Below are 19,764 nucleotides of genomic sequence, written 5' to 3' on the forward strand. Positions count from 1 at the left end.
AGATTAGGGTAAGGGTTATGATTAGGTTTAGGGTTATGATTAGGGTTAGGGTTATGATTAGGTTTAGGGTTATGATAAGGATAAGGGTTATTTTTGGGGTTATGATTAGGGTCAGGGATATGATGAGAGATAGGGTTAGGGTTATGAATAGGGTTAGGGATATGATGAGAGTTCGGGTTAGGGTTATGATTAGGTTAGGGTCATGATAAGGGTTAGGGTTACGATTAGGGTTCTGGTTATGATTAGGGTTAGGGTCATGATTAGGTTTAGGGTTATGATTAAGATTCTGGTTATGATTAGGGTCAGGGATATGATAAGAGATAGGGTTAGGGTTATGAATAGGGTTAGGGATATGATGAGAGTTAGGGTTAGGGTTATGATTAGGTTAGGGTCATGATAAGGGTTAGGGTTACGATTAGGGTTCTGGTTATGATTAGGGTTCGGGTCATGATTAGGTTTAGGGTTATGATTAAGGTTCTGGTTATGATTAGGGTTAGGGTTATGATTAGGTTTAGGGTTATGATTAAGGTTCTGGTTATGATTAGGGTTAGGGTCATGATTAGGTTTAGGGTTATGATTAGGGTTAGGGTTATGATTAGGGTTAGGGTTATTATTAGATTAGGGTTATGATTAGGGTTCTGGATATGATTAGGGTTACGGTTATGATTGGGGTTAGGGTTATGATTGGGGTTAGGGTTATGATTTGGGATAGGGTTATGATTAGGGTAAGGGTTATGATTAGGGTTACGGTTATGATTAGGGTTAGGGTTATGATTAGGATTAGGGTTAATTTTGGGGTTATGATTAGGGTCAGGGTTTGTTATTAGGGTTAGGGTCATGATTAGGGTTAGGGTTATGATTAGGGTTCTGGTTATGATCAGGGTTAGGGTTATGATTGGGGTTAGGGTTATGATTTGGGATAGGGTTAAGACTAGGGTTTTGGTTATGATTAGGGTTAGGGTTACTTTTGGGATTATGATTAGGGTTAGGCTTATTATTAGGGTTATGATTAGGGTTTGGGTTATGATTAGGGTTAGGGTTATGGTTATGACTAGGGTTAGGGTTATGATTAGGGTTCTGGTTAAGATTAGGGTATTGGTGATGATTAGGGTTAGGGTTATGATTAGGGTTATTATTAGGATAAGGGTTATGATTAGGGTTAGGGTTATGATAGAGGTTAGGGTTACTATTAGGGTTGGGGTTATGTTTTCGGTTAGGATAAGGGTTAGGGATATGATAAGGGTTAGTGTTAGGGTTATGCTTAGGGTTAGGGGTATGATTTGGGTTTGGGTTATGATTAGGGTTAGGGTTATGATCAGGGTTAGGGTAACGGTTATGATTATGGTTACGGTTATGATTAGGGTTAGGGTTACTGTTAGGGTTAGGGTTATGATTAGGGTAAGGGTTATGATTAGGGTTACTGTTAGGGTTAGGGTTACGATAAGGGTTAGGGTTAGGTTTGGGTTAAGACGCAGCGCTCCCAGTAAAATGCTACGGGGGGCACGGGCACTCTGGGAAGGGTTTTCGCTGAGAGTCTAGCTCCGCCCCTGCATGTAGCTCTATTTGTGCTGTAGTACTTCATTTCCTCAATGCTCAAAAATTAAAATTACAGTACGATACAAAGAAATGACTCAGGTGCCCGTAAGAGTACCTTAGGTTTTTTTACATGTTGTGATCGATTTCTTGAGTGAATCTTGACTTCTACTCTGCAGTCCTTAGTTCTGCTCTGCAGTCATTGAGTCTGTCCTGTGCTCTTCCCTTACTGTTTGGTTTGGTTGTGCTACCAAATTAGACATGAGGAGACTGCAACAGACAGTCAGGACAATCACACTGTAAAGTTTAAACCACTAAAGACTCCTGTGATACATAACATACATTTGCAATCCTTGATTTCCAGTGCAATATCTCAACAACCACGTGCAATATTGAAATTTATTCTATAACATATTTCATCAAAAAAAAAAATTTGATTAGGTTAAATCATTTATTTATGTCTTAAAAGTACTTCTACACCTCTCTTTGTACAGATAGTATTTTTATCTAAAATTTTTAAGGTTAGTTTTTGGGTTTGTATATTCATTGTCCTCACTGTCTTGTAGTTAAGTACCAGTGTTCCATTCTCCACGTCAAATACGTTGTGTGTGCGAGCCATAGACTGTAAAAAGGTGCGAGCTCACTTGGCAATCAAGCTTCCTTGATTCTTGAAAGTTGCTGAAACGTGTCAAGCATTCAATCAACTGAAAACTCCACTACCCAGACTCCATCACGGCCGAGAATCAAACCGGAAGCTGCAGTCAAGCTAGCTGAAACGTCTGTTTGCTAAAAGTTCTACTACACAAAAACACCGACTGTTTTTTAAAATGTTTATTTATTGTGTTTTTTACGATAACATTTTCATAATTACTCGTTACCCTGTCAGAAATGTGTTCTCCCCAAAGAGTGCCATCGCTGAAAAACGTTCCCTGTTTAAGCTCATGTTTTATTTTGAGAGCGAAAATACAACCGGAGGGGCCATGACAAATCGTTTCATCGCAGCTGACTTTACACCGGCTGAAATAGCACGTAGCAATGTAGGTGGAAGAACACCATTTAGGTAGAGTTAAGCTGTTTGAAATGCTAACAACCTTACTATGTGAACTCTGCTTGACTGACTTTTCGGGACTAGCTACGCTTTACTGACGGAAAGTGTTTTGCATCAGAAGACAGATACAACACTGTAACTGCACGTCAACTGAACGGGTCCGTTTACCAAAGCTGGCGCCTACAAGCTCCTGAGGTGAGTTAAAATAACTAATGAATAAATCATTGAGGTATCATGGCATCAGAAACTGGAGGAAGCGACATCGTTATGGAGACTAGCTCGATGGCTAACTGCAGTTGACGTTGAGGAGATGTTACCTGCAGTGATTAACGTGTGTACGTCATAGCTAGCTTCAGAGTATGATCATAACGGTGAACCAACATTTGTATAAACACTCAATTATTAACCACTCAGGAGGCTGACAACTGTACTAAACTAAACTTTACTCGCCGCGTCGTCTTTATTTATACCCGAACATAGCCAGTCAGCAGGTATTTAGGGTCACATGTTACTTTTTCTGGAGTGATTTGGCTGTAAAGGATCCAGGGCGCATATAATCTACCACGTTATGTAAGAGTGTATCTGAGTTTGATCTCCATTTTTGTCCAGTGTGTGTGCTACTTCATTTTTCATTTCATTTATTTGTTTATTAATCAACATTAATGCATTGAGCATCAATGTAAATTTAGATGTTAAATTTCACCCAGTCCCAAGGCAGGTACCTACACAACACAGGCACAGTAAGACTTATAAAGGCAGACAATATCAAGACTAACAAAACACAGGCAGACAAAATCAAGACAAACAAAACAGGCAGACAAAATCAAGACTAACAAAACACAGGATGACAAAATCAAGACAAACAAAACACAGGCAGACAAAATCAAGACAAACAAAACACAGGCAGACAAAATCAAGACTAACAAAACACAGGCAGACAATATCAAGACAAACAAAACAGGCAGACAATATCAAGACAAACAAAACACAGGATGACAAAATCAAGACAAACAAAACAGTCAGACAAAATCAAGACTAACAAAACACAGGCAGACAATATCAAGACTAACAAAACACAGGCAGACAACATCAAGACTAACAAAATGCAGGCAGACAGTGTGAACACTCCTTTGTGATGGATACAGCATTCCCTGTTATTTTCAACATAGATATGCTGTGTACAACTTTTGGGACTGTACGTATCCTATGTTGTAATCACAGGTGAGTTGTTACTTGTATGTGTTTTGCACAACAAAGGACAACAAGTTATTTTAACCTTTGACACCAAAGCCCCCTCGACTCGTTCCCCTGCATTGCTGCTTCCCCTTTTTGTCTCCAGACAGAGCAGAGCTATGTCAGCACTCTGTTTGGTGCTGGTGTATTGTTGCACTCCCTGGAGATGGGAGTGAATGCAATTGCCTCTTTACTTTGTCTCTTTTTGAAAAGTCAACATTTTCCCACTGCAGGACAGAGTGAAGCCTACCAGAGTCAGTTCACTTGGTAAACACAGAGCTGCACTGGAATAAATGCTCCTCCTAAAACAAGAACAAAAAACTTATTTGAAGGTACTTTTACCTTGAAATAAGCAAAACCCAAAAAAAACTGCCAATAGAACAAGTGAAAATTTGCTTGGTAAGATTTCTTAAAATAAGACAGAATATTTAGAAAACTGTGATCTCAAAATTAGCAGGGAAAATTTATTTTAAGCAATATTTTATTAGTATTTTAAAGCTTTGTGTCTCAGAATGGATATACTAATATTCAGTCATGTTGTTTTTTAGGATAAGCCAGCTATGCTCAAAAGTAGGTGTTTCATTGTGTTCATGTAGTTTGAGGATGTATATTTTTATCTGATTTAGAAGAAACAGTGCCTGAAAACAAACTGTAACCCACCCTTAAAAACAACAACGTTTCTGTCGTTCTTTTATCAAAGGAGCTGTTTTCTGATAGATTCTCCAATACAATACATTTACTTAAATCAAGTAAAGGGTTTGTCTTAAATCAAGATTATCCATCCTCTACAAATAAGATCTCAGCTTGAAAAATGTATGAAATGTAAAAAAAAACTTGTTTTTTCTTAATTTCAACTAAAAACAAGATCATTTCAAGATTGTTTGACTTAACAAGATATTTAAGATGCATTGTCTTAAACCAAGTTCCTCTATCTTGCTCAAATGTTACTTGTTAAGTAAATGTATCTTAAATCAAGTGGGATAAGACATTTTGACTAAAAATGAGACATAAGATTTTGAGTTTTTGCAGTGTGTGGTTGTCTTTTCCACATTTCCAGACCCTATGCCTAACAGATACTGATCTATTATTTTCAGTGTACAAAGTTGTCTATTAATATTTTCTCAAGCTCACTGGAAGAACTAAACTGAATGTTTAGAGCTTCAAAGTTAAATAAGCTGAGTCCTTAAAATAGTGTGAGGCCCAGAACTGGAACTAAGATTCAGCACATATTCAAGCTTACCATGCAGTTTTTAATGTTTATATGTATGATGTTTCTTTCCATGTATTCTTGTTGCTCAGACTTGTAATTATGTGCTCTCTCAGCTTGAAAAGATTGATCTTGTGATTGAATTCATGAGCCAACCTTTGTTCTACAAACTCTCCCACTCTCCTCTCTTTGAAGTTGTGTTTCACTCAGTTTTGTTCAGTTTTTGTGATGAGATTTTAAAAAATCCAGCTCGGGTAACAATTGCTTTTTGTGTTTTTACATAAGGAGCTGTGCTAGTCTCTTACCTGATCTGACACTCCATCCTCATCATCATCACATCTACTGATCCACTGACCTGCCAGCATGGCTAACACAGACTCAGTCAGTGTGCGGGTCTTCTCTCTGAACTGCTGGTCAGTGCCTGTGGTTTGTTTGAAGTGATTCTTAATTCATTTATTTTTTATATATAAATCCCTTCATTCAAATACTTACTCTTTATACTCTCTCTGTTTCTTTCTCCAGGGGAATCCGCTACCTCAGCAAGCACTGTCCTCAGCGCTATGCCATGATTGGAGATCTGTTGTGCAAGGAAGAGCATGATATTGTCTTACTGCAAGAGGTTGGTGCAAAGTCACATTTCAGAGTCACCTTTCTGATGCATCATGTGCTTGTAAACCTGTATGATCAATAAGCATTGCTCAAAGATGCATGGTATTCTACGTTTTCAGTGTAACATCCTTTTTTTCTTCAGGTATGGAGCGAGAAAGACTATTTGTCCTTGAAGAAGAAACTTGCCTGTAGTCATCCTCACTCACATTACTTTAAAAGGTAATGTTCCTACTCTCCAAGGTCCCTTTGCACTCTCTTCTGTCTTGGAACGTCTTTCAATCTGTGATGAATTTCATATCTATCATCCCCTTTAAGGCACATGAAGTGCCTTAAGGCTGATTTATACTTCTGCGTTGAATCAACAGCGTACCCTATGCCGGGGGTCCACGTAGCTCCCGTACCTACGCCGAGGCCTACGCACGTAGCTGACGTGCACCTCCTCCAAAATGTAACCCCCCGTAGAGCCGACGCGGACCGCAAGCCCTGTGATTGGTCTGCTCGGCGGCTTTGTCTTTCCCGCATTTACAGCACTTCCGGGATCCCGGACATCGGGTGCACATCGGCCGTGTATTTCATCTCCTCCTCTCTATTCTTCATGTAATCATGTCTATCTGTATAAACAGCAACATGTATCAGCTGTAGATTAACAGAACACGCTCTGAATCGCTGTGGAAAAGTAAACAGAGATCGTAGCGGGACCGAAAGCAGGAGACCGGCTATTTGAGAGGCCACACTTCCCTCAAGTGTTTCGGCTGAGAATTGCTGAGCGACGCGGACACACCGACGCACAAGTATGTGGTGCTCATGTCTGCATCAGCCCCTGCTGCGTAGGGGAGACGCAGAAGTATAAATCAGCCTTTAGTGTCAAAAAATGTGTTTCATGGCATTGATCAATCTGAAACACTTCACTGGGGCTTAGGCCTTACCTACGAGGATTAACTTCTGCAGCTTAATTCTCTCTTGACCTCCATACTAAAGCACAAGACTGAGATTTATCAAAAACCCAACCTTTCTAATCCCTCTGCGGCTCACTAAAACGTCAAGTCTAGTAAATCAGCTCTTACATCTACTGAACACAACACTTGTAGCAATGTAGATCTTCATTAAGAACGGGGATGTGAGCTGTTTCATTAACTTATCATCAGGCACAACGAAAGCTGGGATACATTTTGAGCATACAACTTCTGCTCATGTCTTGTTTCCTCTCATTCTGCAGTGGAGTGATCGGCAGCGGTCTGGCCATTTTCTCCAAATACAGAGTCCATGATACTTTTGTGTATCGTTACTCGCTGAATGGGTATCCCTACATGGTAAGTCTGCATTGCCTTGAGGAACAGAAAGCTATGTGACATGATAAAAGTGAAACTTTTAAAGTTATATTTTTTGGGCTTTTTGCCTTTATTTGATAGGATAGTGAAGAGAGACAGGAAATGTGGGGAGCAGAGAGGGGGGAAGACATGCAGGAAAAATGGTCGACCAGCCAGGAATCAAACCGGCAACCCCTGCGACGAGGACTATAGCCTCTATATGTGGGGCGCTTAGACCGCTAGGCCACCAGCACCCCAAAAGTGAAACTTTTATCCACACAGTTAAAAAGTTCAAATCATTATGTGCTAAAAAAGTGTTTCCCACAACTTAACTTAAAACTAACTGATTCAGAAAATTCAGAATCAGTCAATCTTTATTTATGTAAATAGCGCCAAATCACAACAAATGTTATCTCAAGACTCTTTTACAAAGAGAGCAGGTCTAGACCGTAATCTATGCTAAATTATTAACTAAATCCCAACATCAACTCAACTCAACTGTATTTATATAGCACCTTTCGTACATAAAAACATGCAGTCGAAAATGCCTCACAAAATAACAGAGAGACAGAAAACAGCAGCAATGGTAAAATTATAAAAGGCATGATCATAAATAAAGTACTTAAAAATAAAATAAAATCAATACAGTAAAATTAATAAAATAAGTAAGAGTGGAAAGAAAAGTAAAAAATAAGCTAACATTAATATGATCAGATGAATATAAAAAATAAATAGATAAATAAATAACTAATTAAATAATATAAATAGATGACAAAGCAATGTTTATAATAATAATTTAGTCCAGGGCTAAAAATAAATTATTCCAAATTAAAAGCTAGATTAAAGAGGTAAGTCTTAAGTTTACTTTTAAAAACACCCAAAGAGCTCGCCGATCTGATGTCCAGAGGAAGAGTTCCACAGCTTACAGGCATAAAAACAGAAAGCTCTCTGGCCAGTGCTTGTGTGAGACACAAGGAACATTTAAAAGGGAAAAGACAGGATAAGATCCAGTCCCATCTTACAGACAGGACTCAGTCTGATCTCATCTCAATCCACCAAGAGCAGAGCACTTTGCAGCATTTAGTAAGTTACAGCAGCAAGGACAAACTTCCTTTTAACAGGTAGAAACCTCAAGCAGAACCAGACTCATGTTAGACAGCCGTCTGCCTCGGCTGAGTTGGGGTCTGAAAGAAGGATAGAAGGAGATGAAGAGAGTGAGAGAGATGATAAAAACATGAGATGGATCCGCTAATAAAACATGAATGATAAGCATTAAAATAAAGAGCAAGAAACAAATTCAAAACAAAAAACATATATGAAAAACAAAATGCTTAGTATTATGTTTCCATTGAGTTTCAAATCCGGATGAAGAGCTCTCCTATCTGATATCCAGATAATCTCTGACTGATATGGAGCAAGCGTGTCAGACATTCAATCAATCAATCTTTATTTATATAGCGCCAGCTCACAACTAACGTTATCTCAAGACGCTTTTACAAACATAGCAGGTCAACCGTACTCTGTTAAATTATTAACAAAGACCCAACACCAAGACAGGTTAAGACTCAGTCAGATCTCATCTTAATCCACCATAAGTATTGCACCTTGCAGTATATAGCAAGTTACAGTGGCGAGGAAAATCTTACTGGAACAGGCAGAAACCTCCAGCAGAACCAGACTCATGTTAGACAGCCATCTGCCTTGACTGGGTTGGGGTTGGAAAGAGTAATAGAAGGAGATGAAGAGAGTGAGAGAGCAATGATAATGATTGTAAAACAATAATTTAAAGTGGTTAAAGTGTTACATTCCTACTAAGTGTCACAGCCTCTCTTTGAAGACAAAAACTCCTCCTCTCCTCATTACTTCCTTGTTTTCTCTTCACATTCAGGCTCACCATGGAGACTGGTTTGGAGGTAAAGCTGTCGGGCTGGCCGTCTTGAACATTGGTAGCCTGACTGCAAATGTCTATGTTACTCATGTAAGCTCTTTCCCCACATTAGTTCTCAGCCACACCTCTGTATCACACACGGTAACCCCCATGATCAATCTTCTGTTGTCCTCGTGTATTGATTTCAGCTGCATGCTGAGTACTGCAGGGACAAAGACTCCTACCTACCTCACAGAGTGGTTCAGGCCTGGGAGCTGCAGCAGTTCATTCGGTAAACACTGGGTCTTTGCAACACGTAGCATGAGCCAATATTTGTTTTCTTTGGTTTGTGTTTGCATCTCTGAGGTTTACTTCCTGTGTTGTTGTTTGAAGTTGCTGAAGTATTGAAAGCATTGCGGCACCGCATGACAGTGTTTCTTATCAGAATCATGTTGAAGTTAATCTGACTTTGTTTTGTGTTATGGTGATAATCTTGTGTTTTTTTCTGAAGCCACACCTCTGCTGGAGCAGATGTGGTGATCTTAGGTGGTGACCTTAACATGCACCCTCAGGACCTTGGGAACAGACTACTGAGGACTTACACTGGACTCAAAGACTCTTTTTTAGAGACTGCTAAGTTTGAAGTAGGTAGAGACACTAAGCTATACATTGTTCTGATTATTTTGTCTTCTTGAATCTAAAGAGTTACGGGAACTCAGCGTTTAGTTCAAGTGGCAACCTCCGGTCTCAAAATATGAAGCCCATGCAGAAGTGTTATAAACTGCAATTCATCGAGAATCCACTTGAGAATGACTGCAGAAACACAGGAAACCACATACACACCAATTAAAAAAAAAGATGATCTTTGCAGCATTAATAAACATGTTTACAGCCTGATTCAAAAAACGGCTCGGTCTACGTCGCTAATTTCTCTATCGTCACACACTGTAGGGGGGGGTGAATATTTTTCTAACGCAACGGTTCAGAAGATTACGAGGTTTTGCCCAAATAAGAACATGACTGAATTGATTGACAGGCGGAAACACTGTAGCTGTTGGCTAGGAGGCTCCAACCCCGCCTCTTTACGTCACACTCTTTTGGTTGAGTTCAGTATTTCTAATATGGCTCCCGCCGACAATTGGCTTCAAAACAGCGCTCAGGAACAGATGGGTGACGTCACGGATACTACGTCCATTATTGATACAGTCTATGGTTTAGCTATATGATATATTTATCACTGGCACTTTAAAAATTCTTGCACATGCAGCTTCAAAAAGTACACTTGCAGTTTGTGGAAATTGTAATGCATTATTAGGCTAACTTATTTTTGTTTATAAATTTAAAAACCAATGTGTGTGTTTCAGGGATGTGAGGATGGTTTGACTCTAATAGCCGACAACCCTTTCATCACTATAAAAGAGCTCGGTCCCTTCGAGAAGGGAATTCGAATCGACTACATCCTCTACAAGGTGAGTCAGATGTTTGTTTTTGTCACAGGTGGAGTGTTTTTGTCCTTCATGTTAACAGCAACATGTTGAAGTTATTACTATATCACTTGTTTTGACTCCTAAAGTTTCCTTTCTTTTACTTTTTACTCTCAGGGTTCCCCAAAATCGGACATCTCTTGTAATTTCATGTGCACTACTAAAGGCTCCGTCCCTGACCATCCGTTCCCGTACTCTGACCATGAGGCTCTGACAGCTGAACTCAGACTGAAGACACAAAGTGTAACTGATGCAGGAAGCGACGGCCAATCAAAGAAGCAGGACTCTGCTGCAGGTATTTTTTACTAGTTATGCTATATATCCCTACAAATGTGGATGTTGTTTATAATTTCTGTTCAGACTCTAATCTAGTTTAGCATCAGTATGTTACTATGAGTATACATCCGCAATACTATCAGTATACATCTAGGGGCTGGGTCATTTTTCTGGATTTAAAATGAGAGCAGTCAGGCATGCTGGTTGTTTTTGTGTCTGAGCACATACTTCACAGTATGCACAACCATCATTGCCAGCTAACAGACAGGTTCTGCTGTCTTAAAGTAAAAAGATACTAGTAAAAAGAAGTAGAATCCTGTTTGGATCGGCAATTTGATTCTGTGAGTGTCTAATACAAAGACTGTAACCAGCTTTGACATAAGCAAGGTCCTGATCTTAGTTGTTACAGTTAAAATATTCAAGTACAGTTTAATCACAGCGATGTCTTAGAGCAGCTGTAGCTCGGTCTGTAGAGACTTGGCGTGGGAACGGAGGGGTTGACTTGCAAGCTCAGGTCCCGTCACAAACCAGGTCTGGAAATTGGACTGGTAGCACTTCCTGGGCACTGCTAATTTGCCCTTGAGCAAGACACCGATAATGACATCTCTGCATTGGTGTTTGTTCATGGGATCCCATTTGTGCATGTGTGTGTAGTGTGAATTGAATTTCTCCTTTGGGATTATTTTTCTGCATTTGTCCAAATGTATTCCATTTGAGCATATTTGCATGCTGTTATTAGCCTTTAGCTTGAAGCATTTCAGAAATCATATTCAGATAGGAATCCTCTCTCTCTGCTTCACCCGAGTGAGAGTCACAGATATTAGTACCTGCTATTTTTCTGGCAAACGTGCTGCTTTGGCAGATTTAAATCAGGTCTGGAGAGCAGTATTTGTATTTAGTTGCATACTCTTTTAAAATGTTTTTTTGGGCTGCTCAGCTCTGTTTAATGCAGCATCTTTGACACAGTTTCAATATCCAGATACATGCAGACTCATTAACTTTAAGGTTGATTTGAAAAATGCGACCATGTATGAAAACATTTCAGTTTTCAGAAAGCAAGAACAGTAAATGCTCTCTGAGCGGGCTGCTGTTATGTTGCAGTTTGAACAATGGTATTTTCTTTGGCAAGTCCTGCATCATGTCCACGTCAATTACAGACCACATCCTGAATTCATAGCGGCTGAAACAAAGTCAGGTTGAATTAACTTGGATCACAGAGAGCTGTAGGAGTCATTTTGTAAAGCTAATGTAATCAATATGTGGCTGGTGAAAAGGCGCACAGAGCAGCTAGCATGCCTGAAGACTCTTTTTAGATCCCTGACGTCCTCTTTGTCTCTCCTCTGTGTCTTCAGAGAAGGTGGCCGAGCTGGTTGACATTGTGACGGAGGCTCGTACTGAAGTGAAGGTGGGTTTACACTGTGCAGAGAGGATGCGCTACACGGCAGCACGCACTGGAGTGATGGGGTTAGCTCTGCTGATTCTAGAGCTGGCCATCGCTGCCGTGCCCTGGCTGGCTCTGGGAGCAGAGCAGCCTTTCCCTCGCACCTCCTTCTACCTGCTGGCTGCGCTCTGCTTCGCCATCCTGCTGACCACCACTCTGCTGTACATCTTCTACACCATGGAGCTGAAATCTCTGCAGGGGGCCGAGGACCAGATGAGGCTGGCTGTTGGAAGTCTGCAGGAGAAACTCCGGGGTTTTCCTCTGGCTCAGCCTCACAATCCTCAGAGGAGATCCCCAGAAGGCCAGGAACCTAAAGCCTTTGACCCAGAGGAATAAATGAAGAGCCAAGTGGGTCAAAGTGGGCTATCTGAAGGAAGCCTTTGAAGAGAGCTTTAAGATGAATGTTTAAAGGAGCCATTTATCCTCTGAATGTATTTTATCCTCTTAAGATTTAGGTTTGTGCTGCAGAATGAAGGAGCTTTTGAAGGACTTTCTGAGAGTAGTGCGGGGCACATGCTTCTACATATTTTTTATACTTTTTATATACTCATCTTTAGCCTATTTTAACCTCTAGAGTTCCCTTTATGCACCTCAGCATACATGCTGCCTGTCACATGGTTTACTTCTGTGCTACTGCTCCTCTTTAAGGCCACAAATGTGATGATGTGTTATTTTTAAGCCCCAAGTCCCACTTTGCATTCCACCCAGTGGTAGTTTGAGCGGGACCAGTTGTTTCTGTTTTTAATTCCGGTATTCCCTTTTGTGAATTAGAGAGTGCACCAACCAATCAGAATGGTTACAGATTGCTCCCGTATTTACCTTCAGACAGTAGGTATCCTCTGCAGGTGAGACAACGACACTCCCACAGTTGTAGTTGAACTTTTTGGTCAGTAACGGTTTGTTTAGTAACATTTTAATGTTTTCTGCAGGACAGATCACTGAGAGCTCCCAGTAGCACTTAAACGCACCAGTGTGGATTTTACAGTGTACTATAGAGTAGGAAAAAGGACAGACTCACTCCTCATACTTCTGTTATCTCGTCACTGTAAAGTATCTTCACGTTAGAGACAATCTACACTCTTCTCTGAAAGTCTAGCTGTGGGAATGCACTTAAGTCTTACACACTTTTAACTTTTGACCTTTTTGGCCTGTTTTACAAGATATCATGTACTGTAGAGAAATTATTATTGCTTATTATGTCTTTAGTGTGCAGTGCACTCACTTGACTAACCAGATAAACCACTTCCTTTTACGTGTGCTTAGAAATGATTTACTGTTCTGTGTTGCTTTAAAACAGTGCTATGACTCATCAAGAGCCTATTAATGAAGGATGATTTTGAAATTTAATTCTTAACTTTAATTCATAATGTTCATTCCAGTTGTAAATTGTGATGGGCATTATTATGAAAGCAATAATAAAGAATTTATTCCCATCTCTCTTGGCTGCTGTGGTGAGCGCTCTGCTGCTGAGATCTTCTGACAGTTCCTGCTGCAGTCACTATGTGGTGACACGCAGCAGATGCATTCATTCACCACTAGAGGGCGATATCTGTACAAAAGACGGCTGAAGAACAGATCTTGTTCCAAGTGAAACACCAAACTGGCTGCGGAACAGTAATAACAACAAAGGTGTTGGAGCCTGAGAGAGGAGAGGCCAAATTTACAAGAGCACCCAGGGTGTGGTGCAGGTTTTTTTAGTGCAAGTTTCATAGATACATTTACAGTCATGGCCAAAAGTTTTGAGAATGACACAAATATTACATTTTCACAAAGTCTGCTGTTTCAGTGTTTTTAGGTGTTTTTGACAGATGTTTCTATGGTATAATGAAATACAATTAGAAGCATTTCATAAGTATCAAAAGCTTTTATTGAGAATTACACAGAATTCATGCAATAAGTCAATATTTGCAGTGTTGACCCTTCTTTTTCAAGACCTCTGCAATTCTCCCTGGCATGCTGTCAATCAACTTCTGGACCAAATCCTGACTGATGGCAGTCCATTCTTGCATAATCAATGCTTGGAGTTTGTCAGAATTTGTGGGTTTTTGATTGTCCACCCGCCTCTTGAGGATTGACCACAAGTTCTCAATGGGATTAAGATCTGGGGAGTTTCCTGGCCAAGGGCCCAAAATCTTAATGTTTTGTTCCCCAAGCCATTTTGTTATGACTTTTGCTTTATGGCAAGGTGCTCCATCATGCTGGAAAAGGCATTCTTCATCACCAAACTGCTCTTGGATGGTTGGGAGAAGTTGCTCTCGGAGGACGTTCTGGTACCATTCTTTATTCATGGCTGTGTTTTTAGGCAAGATTGTGAGAGAGCCCACTCCCTTGACCGAAAAGCAACCCCACACATGAATGGTCTCAGGATGCTTCACTGTTGGCAAGAGACAGGACTGATGGTAGCGCTCACCTCGTCTTCTCCGAACAAGCCTTCCTCCAGATGCCCCAAACAATCGGAAAGGGGATTCATCAGAGAAAATGACTTTACCCCAGTCCTCAGCAGTCCAGTCCCTGTACCGTCTGCAGAATATCAGTCTGTCCCTGATGTTTTTACTGGAGAGAAGTGGCTTCTTTGCTGCCCTCCTTGACACCAGGCCTTCCTCCAAAAGTCTTCGCCTCACTGTGCGTGCAGATGCACTCACACCTGCCTGCTGCCATTCCTGAGCAAGCTCTGCACTGGTGGTGGCCCGATCCCGCAGCTGTAACACCTTCAGGAGACGGTCCTGGCGCTTGCTGGACTTTCTTGGGCGCCCTGGAGCCTGTTTGGCAACAATTGAACCTCTCTCCTTGAAGTTCTTGGTAATTCGATAGACGGTTGACTGAGCTGCAATCTTACTCTCTGCTATAAACTTCCCTGTTAGGCCCTTTTTGTGCAATGCAATGATGGCTGCACGTGTTTCCTTGCAGGTAACCATGGCTAACAGATGAGGAACAATGGTGTCATGCACCATCTTCCTTTTAAAGTGTCCAGTCACTCAATCATGACAGATTGATCGCCAGCCTTGTCCTCATCAACACCCACACCTGTGTTAATGTGTGTGACACCTGTGTGTCATTGAAATGATGTTAGCTGGTCCTTTTGTGGCAGGGCTGAAATGCAGTGGAAATGTGTTTTTGGTGATAAAGTTCATTTTCAAGGCAAAGAGGGACTTTGCAATTAATTGCAGTTGAGCTGATCACTCCTCATAACATTCTGGAGTATATGCAAATTGCCATTATAAAAACTGAAACAGCAGACTTTGTGAAAATTAATAGTTGTGTCATTCTCAAAACGTTTGGCCATGACTGTACTAACAAGACTGGTCATACCTAAAGTCTCTGAAAGTAGTATGGGAGGTAGAACCTTCAGTTATCAGGCCCCTCTCCTTTGGAATAATCTACCAGTCAGGATCCGGGAGGCACACCCTCTCTACTTTTAAGAGTAGGCTTCAAACTTTCCTTTTTGATGAAGCTTATCGTTAGAGCTGGCTCAGGCTTAGACTAGCTCTTAGTTATGCTGCCATAGGCTTAGACTGCCAGGGGAACTAGCGCACTGACACACTGGGATCCCCTCTTCCTCCCAACCCCCTCATCACTTACTTTAACTCTCCCTGTCCCATTGAAAGTTACTAACCATAGACCTTTACAGACTCCAGCTTATACGGACGTGGTGGACTCCAGCGGCAACAGCTACTACTACTCGTCTCATCACTATCACCACTCCCTCTATCTCTTATTCTCCTCTATCCCTCATTCCATACCCAACTCTTTCTCAGCAGATGGCTGTCTGACATGAGTGGTTCTGCTCGAAGTTTCTACCTGTTAAAAGGAAGTTTTTCCTCGCCGCTGCAAAGAGCTAAATACTGCGAGATGCAATGCTCATGGTGGATTGAGGTAGGGTAAGACTGAGTCATAATTTGACACAGAGTACGGTCTAGACCTGCTTTGTTTGTAAAAGCGTCTTGAGATAATGTTGTGATTTGGCGCTGTAAAAATAAAGATTGAATGATTGATTTTCACTGTAACAAAGACAGCTATAACTTTCAGTGTATTTCTCAGGAAATTCATAACATTAACATTAATCAGAGAAACGGAAGTTGGCAGAGCTGAAGGTATTTCAGACACATGACACAATCCTTAAATAACATTAACACCTCTGTAAAAGGACACCTGACTTATGCAAGTGATCCTACAGCTAACAATGGAACATCTATTTTATTGTACTCACTGAATCAGTCACTGAAATTTGACATTTGAAGTGGTAGTTAGAGTACTCGTGGGAAAGGTGATGATCTGTGTCTGAAGAAACACAAACTGCCTCACATTTCCTGTGACCTTCGCCTGTCTTGGTCACAAATTCAGTAAGTACATCACTTTGTTTTCATTTATAGAAGCTGCTTGTACATTTCTATCCATGCATTTGTTAGCAGGATTTTGTCATACATACAGGTCATAATATTCTTATACTGTTACTTGGACTGAGCATTGTTGCTAAAAGGATCAAGATAATTCTAATCTCATGTTTTTTTCTCTTGCAGTGTATTAGTTATTGGATCATATTGCATCTATCCGTTGCAGTAGAGGCCGGTAAGAAGGGATCATTTGCTTTAAACAGCTGATTCTGTGGTGGAGGTCAGCTCACGTTTAACTCTTGTTTTTAGCATGCTTATAATCTGAATTTACAGCACTAAGGGATTTCATGTGTTCATTTTGTTTGTGTGGTGATTGTGCAACATGTTTTAAAAGTTAAAGCTGAAGGTCTTCATGTGACATGGCTGCTCATGTAAATGTTTGTATCACCTAGAAACATGATGTGTTCTATCCCAGACCTTAGAAGGGTTTTTCTCTGCTCGTCGTGAGACATGTACTTGTCACTTGTTGGTTCTTTGCTTAAGTTTAAGTACCTACCCAATGCAGGGGCAACTGTGACGTTCAAAGAAGGTCGTCCACTAATTGGAATATCTGTTTTGATACCAAGCTCAGTCCACATGCCGAAGTGTCGGATTCTAAACCCCAGAGCTGCTCACCATGTCATACCCTTCAGTGTGTGCATATTTGTGAACTTAATAAGATTAAATCCTGATGGGCAGGTTGGCACTTCCCATCATGGCAGCCTCTGGCATCAGTGTGTGTATGCGTGTGTGAAAGGGTAAATGTGGCATGCGATAAATCCCCTTGAGTGGATGGAAGACTGCAATGTGTGCAAGTCATCTGCCATTTATAATATGACATTTCTCCATCTGAAAGAAGTGATGCATTCAACGTCTAGATACAGTACTCTCATAGAGGCACTGTATTCAAAAGTTTGGAAACACCTTCTCATTCAAGGGTTTGTATTTATTTTAATTAATTGAAACACTGTAGATTAATACTGAAGATATCAAAATGATGAAAGAACATACATGGAATTATTTAATTAACAAAAAAGTGTTAAACAAACTAGAATATGTTTTATATTTTAGATTCTGTAAAGTAGCCTCCTTTTTCCTTCATGACAGCTTTGCACACTCTTGGTATTCTCTCAGTCTGCTTCATGAAGTGGTCTCCTGGAATGGTTTCTAATTAACATGAGCCTTCTCAAGAGTTAATTTGTAGAATGACTTGCCTTCCTAATGTGTTTGAGACCATCAGTTGTGTTGTTCAGAGATAGGGTTAGTACACAATGGATAGCCCTATTTGACTACTGTTGTAATCCATATTATGGCATAACCAGATCATTTCATAGTTTTGATGTCTTCAGTATTAATCTACAATGTTAAAAATAATTAAAATAAATAAAAACCATTGAATGAGAAGGTGTGTCCAAACTTTTGACTGGTAGTGTACGTGTGGACAGGATGATATCCATCCAAGTACTTGGCTGGAGTATGATGAATATGTGTCTTCAGCATTTCCATTACATGCCTTTTTGTACAATCAGTTCTTACTACCCCACTATATTTCAGGGGGGGTCGTACTTTTTTAATGTACTCAATTAATTTCAACCTGCAATAACTGCACAATATAATGCCTTGTTAGAAATTCAAGTGTAAGTTCTTTTTTGATTGTTACAAAAACAGTTAAGTTTATGCCACTACTTGTGTTTCATATGCATAGCATCACTTACATACGTCTCCCCTTTCATGGTTTTATTTAAATAACAGATATATGACTGTCATTTTCTATTTTTTGGTCAAGTAAGCGGTCAAATTAACAAGAAAATGTAATATAATTTGCGATCTTTGGTGGTTGTGGGTTAGTGAAGTAGGTTGTCTCTCAATGGAAGGCAGCTGGTTGAATGTGTGCTCCTGCAGTCACATGCCGAAGCGTCCTTGGCCAAGACACTGAACCACAAATTGCTCCCGGAGATACAGCCAGCGTGTTTGAATGGGATTAGTTCACACTGATGGGCACTTTGGTTGGCATCCTCTGCCATGAGTGTTTGAATGTGGTGTGAAGGGTGGACTTGACATGTAGAGCAAAAGAGCTTTTTGAGTGGTCAGAAGACTAGAAAAGTGCTTTACAAGTACAGCCCACTTATCATCTCACAAAACATGTCTCCTCAGCGGGACTTCAGCTATCACAGAAGTGAATATACCTGACTGCTCAGTGTAGCTTTACCTGAACCAGAAAGACAAAAGTCATCATCTTTACATCGGTAATAAAAACGTTATATCATATATCACGATCATGCAGTGTAACAAATCTGTCACGGGGCTCATTTTACTGCTGAAAAAGTATCTTTACTGTTAATGCTGTTGTAGATTTCACTGATAATACATCTGTACTCATACTAAAGTTGGATTTTCAATGAGTGCCTCACATTTTTTTATTAAGAAAATTACTTGATTAGCATTTTTAGGTGACTTTAGGTACATATAATCAGTGGTGGACATTACTTAAGTCAAAGTAAAGATCCTCCTGGTCAAACATTACTCCAATACAAGTGAAAGCTGTTCTGTCAAATTATTACTTGAGTTAAAGTCCTGAAGTACTTGCTTTTAAAAATACTTAAGTATTCAAAGTACTTTTTAAAATATCTCTAAACGTATTTTCACAAAGCATGAGTGCAGTCAAGAATGCATGGGTGTACATTCAGCTCCATTCTGTTTATCTAGAAAACATGATTTCATATCTAAAAAGTATACCATGAAATATGAACTAAGTTTCTATAAGCACAGACAAGTTTCAAATGTTCATCTGAAATAAAACCAGTGTGTTAGCTACAGACCTCCACATGCTTTCTCAGGTTAGATGGTGATGTTTTGTAGGCTGTGATGAAGTTTGTGTGGTGAACAGATCAGAGATTTACAACAATACCAATCATTCTTTATTTAAAAACCTCAAAAGTGGGCTTAGAATATGGCCGTGGTGCTCAGGCAACGTTTGAGTAATGTCTGCATTTGATCTACGCTCAAACGTAGTACGGCTACACCACTGAGACAAACCAAACACAAGTACACAAACAGTTTACAGTCTTTGGGATCTGATTTCAGAAAATAAAATTAATCAGCTGACTTCAAAGCAAAAGTAGTGAGTACCTAGAGCACTGATAGAAATGTAGTAGAGTCAAAAGTATGATATTTGTCTTTCAAATGTAAAGGAATAAAAGTAATAAGTACCCCCCAAAAATAATGCTCAAGTAAAGTACAGATACCCAAAAAATTTACTTAAGTACTTTACTCAAGTAAATTTGTTTTGTTACTGTCCGCCACTGCATATAATTATGCAATTAATTAAATATTTTAAAGGTAAGTTTGATTGTAGATTACGCCTTCATTTAAACTTTGCCAAGACCAGC

At 40.0% G+C, this 19,764-nt stretch overlaps 1 protein-coding gene across 2 annotated transcripts; it reads left to right on the forward strand.

The window, feature by feature from the left end:
• The first annotated feature begins 2,283 nt into the window (after positions 1–2,283).
• On the forward strand, positions 2,284–13,442 carry smpd2b (sphingomyelin phosphodiesterase 2b). 2 transcript variants are annotated; one of them, XM_034692095.1, is made up of 12 exons: positions 2,284–2,570; positions 2,666–2,776; positions 5,307–5,434; positions 5,544–5,640; positions 5,773–5,849; positions 6,847–6,940; positions 8,826–8,915; positions 9,014–9,096; positions 9,316–9,448; positions 10,169–10,273; positions 10,406–10,583; positions 11,917–13,442. In XM_034692095.1, exons 3-12 carry the CDS (start codon positions 5,385–5,387, stop codon positions 12,339–12,341), a joined length of 1,332 nt encoding a protein of 443 aa, XP_034547986.1. In that variant the 5' UTR covers positions 2,284–2,570; positions 2,666–2,776; positions 5,307–5,384; the 3' UTR covers positions 12,342–13,442. The 2 variants fall into 2 exon arrangements, with proteins under 2 accessions (XP_034547986.1, XP_034547994.1); XM_034692103.1 differs by having other exon boundaries at positions 2,700–2,776.
• The last annotated feature ends 6,322 nt before the right edge of the window (positions 13,443–19,764 follow it).

The sequence above is a fragment of the Notolabrus celidotus genome, chromosome 1 (assembly GCF_009762535.1).
Source record: "Notolabrus celidotus isolate fNotCel1 chromosome 1, fNotCel1.pri, whole genome shotgun sequence".
Classification (NCBI taxonomy): Eukaryota; Metazoa; Chordata; class Actinopteri; order Labriformes; family Labridae; genus Notolabrus; species Notolabrus celidotus.

Bases quoted from the DNA above. Each gene is read 5' to 3' on its own strand.
- smpd2b (XM_034692095.1), top strand. From the start codon at position 5,385: ATGGCTAACACAGACTCAGTCAGTGTGCGGGTCTTCTCTCTGAACTGC. The intron at 5,641-5,772 runs GTTGGTGCAAAG...TTTTTTCTTCAG, and splicing joins ATATTGTCTTACTGCAAGAG to GTATGGAGCGAGAAAGACTA. The intron at 10,584-11,916 runs GTATTTTTTACT...CTGTGTCTTCAG, and splicing joins GAAGCAGGACTCTGCTGCAG to AGAAGGTGGCCGAGCTGGTT.